The sequence below is a fragment of the Eleutherodactylus coqui genome, chromosome 2 (genome assembly GCF_035609145.1).
Source record: "Eleutherodactylus coqui strain aEleCoq1 chromosome 2, aEleCoq1.hap1, whole genome shotgun sequence".
NCBI classification, from domain to species: domain Eukaryota; kingdom Metazoa; phylum Chordata; class Amphibia; order Anura; family Eleutherodactylidae; genus Eleutherodactylus; species Eleutherodactylus coqui.
Window position 1 is genome coordinate 30,544,286 of NC_089838.1, and position 14,411 is coordinate 30,558,696.

A 14,411-nucleotide genomic window follows, 5' to 3' on the forward strand; every position below is an offset into this window, starting at 1 on the left:
GCTCAGATGGCAGCCATTGCCAAAAGGTATCAACTGTTTAATACAAACTGACACCCACTGGGTATGGAGCAGGCTTGGCTCTGTAGACTGTAGATAGAGTGTACAGATATGGCAATCATTAACATTTCTGCTGCATCATGATAAATTACTTTACAGCATTTTAGTACATTGTAGTTAGAGGAGTTGCCTAGTTATAAACTACCAATAGCCTATCCTGAGGAAAATCCATCAATAGTAGATCAGCAGGGGTCTACTTCCGGGGACTCCCGACAATCTGCTGGGCCTATGTGTGTCTGTGCACTGAGCTGATTTCTGCAAGATGCACACAGCTCTGTTCTCACTACAGTGGCCAGACTTGGTATTACAGGCAAAGTTCCTGTTGAAACGAATGGGAGGTTTCTCTGTAATACCAAGCCTGGCCACTGCATTAATCAACTTTGTGCATGAGCACACAGTCCCAGCAAACAGCAGAGATCCCAGTTGGAAGTTCCTGGCCAATCTACTAGTAATGGCCCATCCTGAGGCTGGGCCATTTATAGTTTACAACCAGATAACCCCTTTAAGTTCTCACAACATGTTAAATGTCAAGTTAATGTTTGCTACATCTGGAGACCATAGAGGTACCAATATTGCCTCCTTTTAGTTGATGACTCGGGGTGTTGGATTGTCCAGATCAGTTGGAATCTTGCAATTTAAAAAAGAAGGGCCATTTTCCTTTATCTGTTTGTACTTCTTATTGAATGGACCAGTAATTACATTATATCTACAGGAGGCATTACTCAGGAGACTGGAATGTAGAGAGACAAAAGCAGAAATAGCCGCTTAGTGCAATCTAATTAGTGACTGATGAACCAAGTCCAAAAGCTGTGGGGTTTTAATATGAAGCTTTTTCTATATTTTATAGCACACATTGATTTTTCCCCTTGCAGTTACAGAAGACATGTCTAATGAAGACACAGTAGAGCGTATAGTCAAGTGCATTATCCAGAATGAAGGTTGGTATCTTAACTGTCTATTTTTTACATCATTTGGATCCTTTGGACATCAAACAGTCAAGTTTTTGTTCATTTTTTTTTTTTTAGCAAATGCAGAAGCCCTTAAGCAGATGTTAGGAGACACCGACGGAGATGTTCCCATTGGTCCCAGGTAACAAAAGTTGTGACAATATTGTGTAATATGGCAGCAATTAAAGGGGTTGTCTGGTTTGGGTAATGCCCTCCTGCTAGAAGGATTGCCCCAGTGTTAAGCCAATCTCTGGGTACCCCGCTGATGAGACCACCAGCCATTAACTGTCATATATGAGGGAACGTGGTGGCACGTGCTCTGTGTTATTACAACACCCCCACAGGATAAATGAAGAATTACACACTGCCCATAGCCATTAACCCCTTAACAGTTATGTTAAAATTTAAAAAAAAACTCTTGAAAATGTCACTTTTCTTTCATTGTAGATTTTGAATTTATGTCTCATGTAAATATATTTGGTGCAGAACTCGGTTGCCTTAAGTGCATTTTTAACCCCTTAGTGCCTTAACAGCTAGTAAATCGTATCCGCTCTTTATAGTCCGCGGTCATAATTTTTTTTTTTTCCTTTTTGTGTCAGTGTTGCTGTATATGACCTTGTGTTTTGCAGGATAAGATCTAGCTTTTATAGGAACAAATTCTGGATACATATAATGTATTGAATAACTTATTTATATTTTCTTTGCTGGTGGACAATGAAAAAACAGCATTTTCACCATTGTTCATTTATTTATTTTTATGATGTTCCTCATGTGGTATAACCTTTATTTTACGGATCAGTATGGTTATGACAACGCCAGCTTTGTAGAAAGTTTATTCTAGGACTAAGGCATTTTTATTTTTCAGTCAACAGAGCTGTATGAGGGCTTGTTTTTTTGTGGGAGAACTTGTAGTTTTTATTGGTTTTGAGGTATGTACAACATTTATTTATTTTATTTATTATATATATATATATAATGCATTTTGAGATAGAGATGAATTTTTAGTAATTTTGGTTAAGTGAGGTGAGCAGCAAACTGTTTTTTTTGCCTTTTTTTAGAGAAATGATATAATGTTGTATAGATTGTTATGGATGTAGCAATACCAATTATGTGTAGGTTTTTTGTTTTTTTTTCAATATTTAAAGCCTTGTTAGGGAAAAAAAATAAGCAATTTTTTTTAAAATGCCTAGATTCCACTGTCAGCTATGACTGCGACATCGGCTGGGTTAAGTGGTGTAGAGTAGTGATTAGATGAGCAAGTCCTCATCTTTTCACTCCTTTTTGGGGAAAAAAACCATCCCTATTTGTAACAATTAGGGCACTTTTACACAACTGTTTTTACGTTCAGTTTTTTGTGAGCCAAAACCAGGAGTGGAGAGAAAGTATAATGGAAAGATTTGCATGTCTTCTGTATTTTGGCTCACAAAAACCTGAACATAAAAACTTTCGTATGAAAGCGCCCTTAGAGGGCAAATAAGCTCTCTGATTGGTGGGGGTGATGACATGAAAAAAAAATCATGTCACCCTGCTCTGGGACCGGGGGAGAAACAGGGGAGTCATAGATGTTCTGTGCTGCAGGATCCCCCCCCCCCCCTTCCCTCTTAGCTCTGCACTCACTGACTGAAGTGACAGCTGTAAATTCAGTATTCCCAACCCCACTTCAAATGGCTGTAGCTCCTGTTCTGTAAGGGCTTTTTTGTAATTTCAAAGCCTAGAATGTTATCACTGATAGAAGCGGAGCTACAGCCATTTAATACTGTCCAAAACTGTAATGTCCTTTTCCTGCAGAGCAAACAGCTCATCTAAACAGTAGGGAGGGGGGGAATAAAGGTTTGGCTATGTAATGCATGGACGTGCTGTTTTCTACAGTGTGACACTCTTTTGCAGCCAAGCGCTAGATCAGACAATTAACAGATTGAGAATTGGTAACTGTTTTAAATTTATGATGCTAAAAACTTTCAATGCATTTTGCATCAAGTAGTAGATGTGTGCTGAATACGATAACCTAGTCGATACCAAATCACTTGTCCGAGCTTATGTAAAAGCAGAAACATCCTGTTTTCTATTACTGTACATCTGTTCCCTTCTTTAATTAGAGAGATAAAACTGTGGCTTTGAATTATAATGGCCAATTAGCTTTAGTTGGATTTTGATTTACGAAGAGGTTGGAGCAGGTAGAAGGATGTTACAAAAACAATTGCCAGGATTCAAGGGGAAAGTTTTTTTAAATGTTTTTTTGGGTTTATTGAATGATGAAATATGTTACGGAGTGGGCTATTTGTGAAATAACCTTGAAGACTTATCCTCCACCTTGGTATAGGCCATTAATATTTAATTGGTGGTTGTTCAACCGACACAAATCGGCTGAATGAAGAGGACGTGGCAACCACTTGTTCTCTGGATCATGAGGGTTCCAGAAATTGGGCCCCCACTGATCATGTGGAGTACTGGAAATGGAGATGATTAGTGGCGGGCCCACAAATGTCATGGTACACGTTTCCCTAGTCACGGTGGCCATCAAAACAGTTTCACTATGGTTTAAAGGGTGGTGGGGAGATATTAAAATTCACTGGGGCTTGTCTCTGCTCCCTGGTGTAGATGGTGTTTGGTGCAGTGTGTTACCCTAGACAAGTTTAGAGAGTCAGGGGAGGAAGGTTAAACTTATGCTTACTTGAAATTGAAGTGTAATGGCACAAGATCTGAAGCTGAAGGCAGAGTCCTTGACAAACAGTAAATTCATGGCTCATCTTCAACACTTTGCTTTAGGAAACAAGGCTGTCTATATACAAGATCAGGGAACTAGTAAAGAGAACATGGTTGAAAGGTATCTTCTAATGGTCCAGAGGCGTAACTTGAAGCTTCTGGGCCCCAATGCAAAATCTGTAATGGGGCCCCCAACTATAATGCTTTATTCATAGTACTGGGCTCCCTATATGGAGAAGAGAGGCCTTATGGGCTCCTGGGCCGGGGTGCAACCGCATCCTCTGCATCCCCTATGCAGAGCATGTGATCCCTTATGCCCTGCCCATATACATGCATAAAAAACTATGTTTTGAGGGATTTTTTAAGTATGTGCATGGATTGAGCCTCATGGATAGAGCGAGTGCCGCCATTTTGGAGCTGAATGTGAGAAAGGTTGAACACCGTAAAAATTTCAGGTAGATTCTGGAAACGAGATTTTTTTTTTGGCCAGAGGCACCAGTAGATCCTTGAAGTATTAAGGAGTTTAAAAGCAGAAATAAGTAAGCCTGAAGAAGAATTCGTCACTGTAATGGAAGCAGATGTACAGTGTGGTAGGCATACACTTACGGTGGCTGTACAGGGGCATATCATCTGCCTGTGGTAATGAGTGCTGACTCACAAAGAGCATGTTATATGATCTGTTGTTACTACAATTGATTGTCCCCAAACAGGATGCATTTGTCTCCCAGTTTACACGGGAAGATGCGCTTCTGACCAACCAACAGTTTTTTGCTTGTATAAACCGCCCAATGGACTGATGAATGAGCATTTGCTCATTCGTTGGCTGGTTGGGGGTATATTCACATGGCCTAACAATTGGCCAACTGGACTTTTTTTTTACCAGCGTTCATGCCCAGTCATCAGGCCATGTAAAATGGCCCTTTCACAGTACACACAATTAGGGACATAACTGTAGTCAGCGCTGAGGCTACAGTTGCACTTAGGGGGACCATAAGACCTCTCTTCTTCATATCAGGAGACCAGCACTATAAATGGAGTATTTTAGTTGGGGCCATGTTACAGATTTTGAATTGGGGCCCAACAGCTTCAAATTCCGCCTCTGTATACAATCCTTTCTTCTTCATACTCTGTGGTGCGAAGCGCTCCCCAAGAACTGATCTCCCGGACCTTTTGATTTGTTCATGTTTGTATCCTTTATGATATAAAACTTTGGGTCAAGTTCGTCTAAATCTGTCATCGTCATGTAAACCTTCACAATGTAAAGTCTTTTAAGCAATATTTTGGGACCATTTCCTTTTATGCATTGAAGAATTTCCTACAAGCGATTGATATAAAAATAACATGATCTGTTGCCTACGAAGGTTCCTAGCCTTGTTCCGAGAAAGCCAGTATTATTCCAGTTGCTGTAGGCACAACAGGGGCTTCTTCCTAATACTTGATCCTCGCAGTATGGGGCCCTATGGTGAAGAATACTATCCTAGTCGTGGTCTACATTCTACAGTTTGAGGCTATTTCTATTAATAGACAGAAATTCATGTCTTGGAGTTAAAATACATGAACTTCCAGTAAATATCAAGAGGGGAGATCCTGCGGGAAGAAGTCATGTTTATGTCTGGCAATGTTTAATTAGTTGCTGCAGTTTGGACAGATGTGTGCTTAATGTAATTACTACCAAAAGTGCAAATCACTTTTTAGGTAAATAATGTTTCTGTGCAGAAAAATCACTTTAGAAGTCTTGGCCACTAGGGGTCTCCCTTCCTTCTAATTTGCTGCCCACTCCCTGTTATCAAGTGAAGTCTATTTCTATTGACAGACACAGATTATCATTAATAGGAAGTGGGGATGAGTTTTCTTTCATGCTGCCTATAGGTGTCTATGGAGTAGGCAGGGGCAGGAAACTGCTGCAGAGAGACACACACAGAAGCTGTTTTAGGTAATAGTAATTTACTGTCTCACAGCTACTTAAATCACATCTACATTGTTCAGTACTGCTGTACAATGTCCTTCCTCATTCGGTTCACCTATGTGTGTACAGTGTAATTGAGACTTCATAACTGCTGGGCTTCACTAACCAGTTCTGGTAAGACTGAGAATTAGAGATGGGGCCTGCATCTGGTCATATAATGGCTAGAAATAGTGTTTTTCCTCATATACGCATGCAACCACTTATTCTGAAAAGCCACCTGAAAGTGTGGTAAAGTACACTGAAGTCCAATGGTGTATGTACCATGGAGACGGGCGATGCAGCTGCTTTGGGTGCTTGGAGAAAGGACACAGACCTAGTTTGTGCCATATCCTTCACTACTGGATGGAAGGAAATTTACAGGACTCCCTTGTATGGAGAAACTACATTGTTCATAAAGAAGGGGACGTGGAACTTTCCTTAGTCAGACCTCATGTGGAATACTGTGTCCAGTTCTGGTCACCCCATTTTAGAAAAGTCATAGACAAATTGGAGCAAGTTCAGAGAAGGGTTACCAAAGTGGTGAGCGGTCTGCAAATCATGTCCTATGAGGAACGGTTAAAGGATCTGGGAATGTTTAGTTTGCAAAAAAGAAGGCTGAGGGGAGACTTAACAGCTGTCTATAAATATCTGAAGGGCTGTCACAGTGCAGAGGGATCAGCCCTATTCTCATCTGTACAAGGAAAGACTAGAAGCAATGGGATGAAACTCAAAGGGAGGAGACACAGATTAGATATTAGACAGTGAGGGGGATAAATGAGTGGAACAGGTTACCACGGGAGGTGGGGAGTTCTCCTTCAATGGAAGTCTTCGAACAAAGGCTGGACAAATATCTGTCTGGGATGATTTAGTGATCCTGCACTGAGCAGGGGGTCGGACCAGATGACCCTGGAGGTCCCTTCCAACTTTACCATTCTATGATTCTATGAAGGGAAATTAAACACCATGCTGATCTATCGTAGGTAGCAAAGTCCTGTGACATAATGGCGTCCTTGCAATATGGCCCTCTCTCTTCTATATAAAGACAGTTGGGTGTTGGGATTTGGAGTTCTTGGTCTCCTATTGCAGACAGAGTAGTAGGGGAGAGTTGCCTCCACAGCCACAACCTTACAGGTTTATGAAAAAGACAAGGGGAACGACCGATGATCTGAGACCTATATAGAAGAAATTTAATTTCCTCTCTCAACATAAAACAGAATGGGATTGGAGGAAGATGTTAAAATTATTTTTCAACTTAAATTAAATTTTACTATTTGCCCCCACCCAAACAATGTAATCTGCTCACTGTGAGGTTGGCACACCATTTGGGGGCTATAGAGCCAAATCATGTGACCTGTGACTTCACTGGATCTTCTGGCCTAGATGATGCCCCATAAATAGGTCGTACTTCTAATGGAGAGGCGCTGTCCTATGATGGTGTCCCGTTTTCTGGCCTCCGCTGCAGAAAATGTAAACAGAGACTGGCCGCAGGATGGGAGTGGTGGCAGGGAGCAGCGGAGAGGTGAGTATTAACTTTTTTTTTTTATCAGTAAACCCCTTAAAGGAGAGAGTCAGAGTATTTCTAGAGAGGCCCGTGGAGAATCCTGACTTGGGACTTTGTGATCCCTTGCCAAGTTTAACCCTTTCATGACCGAGGGTCATTGTTCCTGTTGTATTCCCACTTTCAAAAAAAAACCCTGACATTTTTCATTCTTCAAGTGACATATCCGCAAGGGAGCTTGTTTTTTATGGGATGAATTGTATTTTTCAGTGGTACCATTTAACTTACTATATAATGCATTGGAAGGCTTAAAGGGGTTGTCCCGCGCCGAAAGGTTTTTTTTTTTTTTTTTTGCATAGGCCCCCCGTTCAGCGCAGGACAAACCCAAGGGATGTGTTGAAATTAAAAAAAAAAATTTTACTTACCCGAATTCCCTCTCTACAACTTCTTCCTTCTTTTCCTCCAAGATGGCCGCCGGGATCTTCACCCACGATGCACCGCGGGTCTTCTCCGATGGTGCACCGTGGGCTCTGTGCGGTCCATTGCCGATTCCAGCCTCCTGATTGGCTGGAATCGGCACACGTGACGGAACAGAGCTACACGATGATGCGTAGAAGGGGGCGGAGCCAGAATGCTGCTCGTGCCCGGACCGACCAGAAGGGAGAAGACCCTTCTGCGCAAGCGCGTCTAATCGGGCGATTAGACGCTGAAATTAGACGGCACCATGGAGACGGGGACGCAAGCGCAGGGAAGGTGAGTATATAACTTCTGTATGGCCATTATTTACAAAGTGCATTAATATGGCCTTACAGAAGTATATAACCCCACTTGCTTTCGCAGGACAACCCCTTTAACAATTTCAAAGCAGTGCGAAATTGGGAGAAAATGCTATTACACCATTTTTTTTGCGGGGTGGGGGGGGTTGTTTTTACAGCATTCATGGTGTAGTAAATATCATGTTCTATTTATTCTGTGGGTCAAATTTATATAGTTTTTATGCAGTACTAATTAAAAAAATAAAAATCCCTTTCCGTCGCAATCTTTTGACCTCCATAACTTTTACATTTTTTTGTCGATAGGACTACGTGAGGACTCAGTTTTTGTGGGCAACCTGTCATTTCTATTGGTACCATTTGGGGGTACATATGACTTTTGATCACTTTCTTTTTCATTTTTTTTTTCTTGGAGATGAGGGTGACCAAAAAAACCCACAATTCTAGTATTGTGTATTTTTTTTTTACCCTGACTGCGTTTACTGTGTGGGATGAATAACATGATATTTTAATAAATTGGACATTTACAGCTGCAGGGATACCAATTTTAATTTTTTATGAGACAACTGTAAATAAAGGAGGGGTTTAAACTTTTTAAAAATTTTATTTTGTGTAATGATTAAATTTTTTTTATTTTACTCACGTTTACTTTTTTTTTTTTTTTAGTTCATAGAGGACTTACTGTGGTATTGCATTATACTGTATTTTAAAAGGCTTTCTATTAACCCTTTCCAATCCACTGTCTGACCTCTGAAGACATTATGATTTAAGGCTGTACAGCTCTGATGTTGGAAGACGTCCGTCGGGGTTCTCTTACTGTATATTGCCAGCCTCTCTGCTGTCGAAGCCTAACCAACGTGTCACCTCATGCAGTATTAGCTTTAGCCAGCAGATAGCGCCGTTGTATAACAGCAGAAAAAGAGTAAGCCCCCTAGGGAAACCAGGATACAAATTGGATTGGAAAGAGTTAAAGATTTGCCACAAGCATGTCTTAATAGGCAAACAATCTTGGCTGCCCTGGAGACTTTAAGAAGGCCCCAGGCTACCATGACATTCTGATGGCACTCCCGTGATCTTATTGTGGCCGGACGTTCGGGAACAATTAAATCCCAATTGGCCTTGTGGAATTTAAAGGATTAACAGCTGCGTTCTGATCTCTGATTGTGGCAGTCGCCGGCGCCTGTCAAAGACAGCTGATGCGCACCATGCATGCAGCAGCTCGGCTCCCAAGCCCGCTGGTTACACAGCATATACTGTAGACGTCTATATATGTCTTAATGACATGGGGGCATACGGATGTAATTTTCTGTAGCTTGACTCTTAACATGATGTGAAAGTTATATTATCACTATCAACTTAAAATGTGCTGCATCTGTATGCAGTGAGGATGTATACAGCTGTATGGCTGATGGGAAGGGGTTAAAGATTAAAATCTAATAGAACTCACCTTGCTCTGTCTTTCCTAGTTTATGCCCACACCGTGAGAGCCAGGATGCCGGACCTCCCCATCACCACACGGTGCACCTGGGATCAACGCAAGCCCCTTGTATTCATTGTACCCGCAAGAAGAGAAGTCTGTTGCATCGCATGGGCCGGTCAAAGGACGGCAAAGGAAAGGCGCATCCAGGAGAAGTCACTGTGTTCTCCGTGGGAAGGTACTCCCTGCTGACACAAGTAACCCTTCATGTACTAGCACAAGATCCCTGCAACCTCAGCCATTGCAAACCGTGAATGGCACATTCATCCACATGAATTCTCAATTAATTAATAGCGTTGAAGCAAATGAGAATATACATTCCTGCACCCTGCCTCAAACATCCTAATAAGGGCTCCCAGCCTTAGTCCGCTTCTGAAAAACCGTAGTATTAGATTGGGTTTAAAACAGTGCAATCCTTACAAGGGTGTCTTGCCAGAAAAACCCTGTTAATATGACAGCTACTTGTGAAACGCCTGGCCAATAGCCGATTTTGGAGAATGTCGCCACCATCTGTTCATGTCCCCCGTAGTGTATTACACACATCCATGCAATACATGGACAGATGAGGTCCCCGAGTGCCGCTGCTTATTAGCGGGTCTCTACTTTGGCTCATAGAAGGAGTCCCAGGTATGTGATGTCCATATACCCTACAAGAACAATATTGATGCACATATATACTGTAAGTCGCATTATGGTATACAACATATATCTTGCTGCTAGGTTTAGCCTTTATGTGAAGAAAACTTCAAAAAGAAGAAAAACTATTGATACCTTGGACAACTACATGTGGATCTGCTTTGCTGCACACTGATTTGGCTTTGAGCTAAATCGAGAGGCCGAATCTGGGGTACGCCGGTATTCACTCTTTGACCCACCAATTGGGATCTGGTCTTCACTGCGAGGTTCCCAGGTCATTATTTACAAAAGTAGTCTCAGTTATGACGCTACACAAGGTGCAGTACCAGAGGGTGTGAACAGAGAAGAAACCAGGAGAAACTTCAGTGCGGGAGTCAGGCAAGAGGTCAGGGCTGGCAGAACAGGGGCGATATGATAAACCGTCTGAGTTGGGGCAGACAGCTAGAAGAGAGAGCAGTCCAATAAACGTAGCCGATGTCAGGAATGGAGAAGTCAGAATAGTCAGAAAACCAGGAGATAACACAAACTACTGATCAGGCTTACAGGACTGGTAGAACCAAAACGCTTAGGCGCCCTCCTTAGGAAGAAGGATGCCAGATATAGCTAGGACTGACAGGGAATAGGTTGGGCACAATTTAGTGGAGCATATAGTGGCCCATTGAGTATAGGGATGGGTGCAGAAGTAAGAGGGGGAGGATGCGGTGTCTGCCACAGGAATGTGAATGGTGACCAAATGCAGTAGCAGGTGAACCAACATGGCAGCCCGAGATGACAAATACTTTCATAAGACAACCTGAAATACATTAGATATTGCATAATCAGACTGTGGAATACCAGTATGAATCTAACAAGACTAAAGGGGTATTCCAGGACTATTGAACATTTTTTTTCTATAGATTACTGGAGGGGACCTGCAGCTCGGATTCCCAACAATCAGCAGATCCTCACCGTCGCTGTCACTGTGGGCAGCGCAGCAAGCAGAATGCACTGTCCATGGCACAGCTACCATTGAATTCAGTGGAGGCTGAACCTGCAGTACCAACCCCGGACACTGCACTATGGTCAGCTCATTATTCTTTTTGCGCTGACTGCAGTGACAGCAGCCCCGGCAATCAGCTGATTGTTGGGGATCTGATCGACGGTTCCCGCTGGTCATTAATAGCAATTTTTGGCAGAACAGATGTCACTCTATAGCATCCATATGATGGATACATAATGAGCTTCTTAACTTTTCATGACGTTTGCATTAGATGGATGTGATTATAGCCCATGGAGGCATATGTGTCTGTCACCCATGGGCTAAAGCTGCATCCATTTAACGGATGTTTTTATTTTTAATGATCCCATACTTAATGTATGCCACTGTCAGGTGTTCATCCCAGCCTATATGTATACGTTGAGAGCTTTTCATGGTATATGATATTAATGCAAAGCAAAAAAAAAAATTTGTGGTATGTCTATCTTCTTTTTAGATTTAGGGTTACTCATATTGGAAAAAAATCCGGTATTCAAGGAGCGCAGGACGATCCAAACAGTTCAAGTGATCCCATTTCCTTTGACAAAACTACAGAGGATCATCTGGAAACAAAAACTAAGAATGGTTTCAGTATATTACAAGACATGGAGAAAGAAGGGATCTCACAAAATGGACCAGAAGTAGTGGGATTGACCAAATCTGACCTCAAAGATACTGTAAGGGACATCAATGGACTTAAACATGTAAAGGAGGTGGCAGAAAGAAATGTATCCAAGAGCAAAGACCGGAGGAGTAGCGCTCCGGAGCAGACCACTGCCCAGCGGGAAAGGATAGGCATGCTTCAGCTAAGAGGACTCGGCCAGAAGAAAGAAGCAAACTTGGAGCATTCGGAAAAGCAGGTATAATGATTATCCAGATGCACAATAATAATTGTATAGAACGGGGTTGGCCAACTACCAGCCTGGGGGATGCATGCAGGCCTTGGGTGCTGACGAAGTGGCTTTTGGTTGGCTACTCTTGCATCTGAGTCCTGTATAATGAGACTGACCTCTGGAAAGTTAGAAAGATGATCTGTCATAAATGATTGATCTGTTGAAGCCTCGCTGATCCCAAGAACTGGGATCCTGTGTAACCTGTTTGGATGCTCAGTCACCCTCCATGGGTGGGATGTACTGAAACAGCTGAGCATACTTGTTCCTTTTTGCATATTCCATTGGGCAGTATTTCCCAAAAACAGTTTTCCTCACCCCCCAACAGGTCATGATTTGAGGGTATCCTATAGAGAGAACACCGGTGGCAATGTCTGAGGCACCGACAATAATTACATCACCTGTGTAATACTTAGGAAATCCAGAACACATGACCTGTTGAGGGATCGTGAAGACCGGCGTTTGGGAAAGGCGCGTTGTCTTGTTGTAAGTATGGCCGACCATTCCCAGAGTATTACCACATTGTAAGCAGCACATTATTGTCTAGAATGTAAGGTATACCTCAGTGTTCATGGTTCTGGCACTACAACCAACGGAGCAAGACCATGCCTCGTAAAACATCCCTAGACCATAATGAAACCTCCGCTGTACTTAACTGTTGGCATAACTCAGTTAGGCAAAAAGCGTTCTTCAGATATCCCCCACACCCATGTGGGTCCCTCTGATGTCAAGATGGAGTAGTGTGCTTTAGACAGGCGGATGAATCATCTTGGAGAGAACTTGACAGATGTTTGCAGGATGAATGGAGGGAAATACCAGCTGAAGTGTATCAGATGCTAGTAAAAGTATACGACAGAGAGTATCCGATGTCATTACGTCCAAAGAAGCCCCACTAAGTATTAACATATGGAAATAAATACTACTTTTGATTCTTGCTCAGGTGACTAACTACTTTTGGTAGGCGGTGTATGACAAACCCACCCATTATTACTGCAGCAAATTCCAGACCTCATTTTCCCATAAACAGATCTATCTCTACAGATACAGAGGAAAAGCCTGACACTAGACGAAGACGTCACTGACAGTTGGTATACTGGAATGGTTCTGTATTGTCTTTTGTTAGGGCTTTGAGCAAAGCTTTGATGATATACGTGATGATACATGTAGGCTGGTGGCCGGGTCTTCAGGCCTCCTTAGATGACGTTGGGTTTTCGGAATGTAATAGTATAAACCGCTGTTCATAGAAATGAATGAGCTGCAGTGTTCTGGGACTCAGCCAAAGCACTTAGCCGGCTGCATTTCACCTGCAGATACTAATGGCTTCTAATGGCTTTGTAGACACTCACAGAAGAACGGGAGGAAGTGGGTTGTGATTACCACCACGGGTGACCTTTAAATGGCATTGCAGGCCTCAGTTTTGGGCTTTTGATGATTTACTTAGTCCTGTTATTGCTTAACAAACTTTTCGCAAGTCAGGATGCATGAGAATACTTAAAATACACTTTTGTTAAACCGTTCCAATATTGGCATAGATAAATGATTTCATAATGAAGACATTTCCATCTAGATACTATTATAGAGTTCAGTGGGAGTTGTGTAAATTCCTATGCAATGAGCTCCCTCTAGGGGTGGATACAGGCAAAAAAAGTTTTTAGCTTGTAACGACGACTGTATGGGGGTAAGCAGGAGATCTACAGCTGCCTGTCAGAAAAAAAGGGCTCAAGCCCCTATAAAGAATTTTACACTTATTTATATAGGCTTTCCGGGACCAAGATACTGATGGCCTATCCTGAGGCTCTATATCCTATCGGTTCGGATCCACCACCCAGGACCCCCACCGATCAGCTGTTTGAAGAGACTGTGTTGTTTGGGTGGCCTGTGATGTCCTGTTCATTCATCATGTGACCTTTTAGTAGTTCTATCTCTTTCAAGTAAATGGGACAGAGCTGCTAAACTTGTGTCTGGTACGTAGGGAAGACGCTGTTGTGATCATCAAGTCCCACAGCCTCTATAAACACCTGATCGTCAGGGGGTCCTGAAGGAAGGACCCCACCAATCAGGTATTGATAACTGATCCCGAAAAACTTGAATTCCTGCTTGGCTGAGCTGTTGGGGTAATAGCTATGTCTATGCAGACAGACAAGATAAATAAAAAAGTTTGGCAGTCACTGGGGTGTGCCTTTTCTATATCAGATTTTGATATGAATTGGGTTTTTCTAAAACTGAACTTTGGGCAAAGGATGAGAATCCACCCCTCCATTTAAACGTACCCAATCTTACCTGTACGTATGCATTGCAAATAACAGTTGTGTCGCTTGAGCCGAAGTTGCAGGATAAATGCAGCTGAACATATGGCATCCAAACACTGGCAACTAATTACCAACGGGTTCTCATTTAGAGAAGGAGTTGCCCATATGGCACATACCATGACCGTAGGGTCTCACGTAGCGACTGAGATGTGGCTAGTTTG

The 14,411-nt window shown here is 42.4% G+C and overlaps 1 protein-coding gene across 2 annotated transcripts in view; it reads left to right on the forward strand.

Moving 5' to 3' along the window:
- The window catches only part of RELL2 (RELT like 2), a 46,743-nt gene that overhangs the window by 25,258 nt on the left and 7,074 nt on the right, over positions 1-14,411 (forward strand). For both annotated transcript variants that reach the window (XM_066590544.1, XM_066590545.1), the window contains exons 3-6: positions 930-995; positions 1,083-1,146; positions 9,390-9,578; positions 11,509-11,911. In XM_066590544.1, the coding sequence (XP_066446641.1) occupies positions 930-995; positions 1,083-1,146; positions 9,390-9,578; positions 11,509-11,911 (722 nt within the window). The remainder of the gene's footprint in view (positions 1-929; positions 996-1,082; positions 1,147-9,389; positions 9,579-11,508; positions 11,912-14,411) is intronic.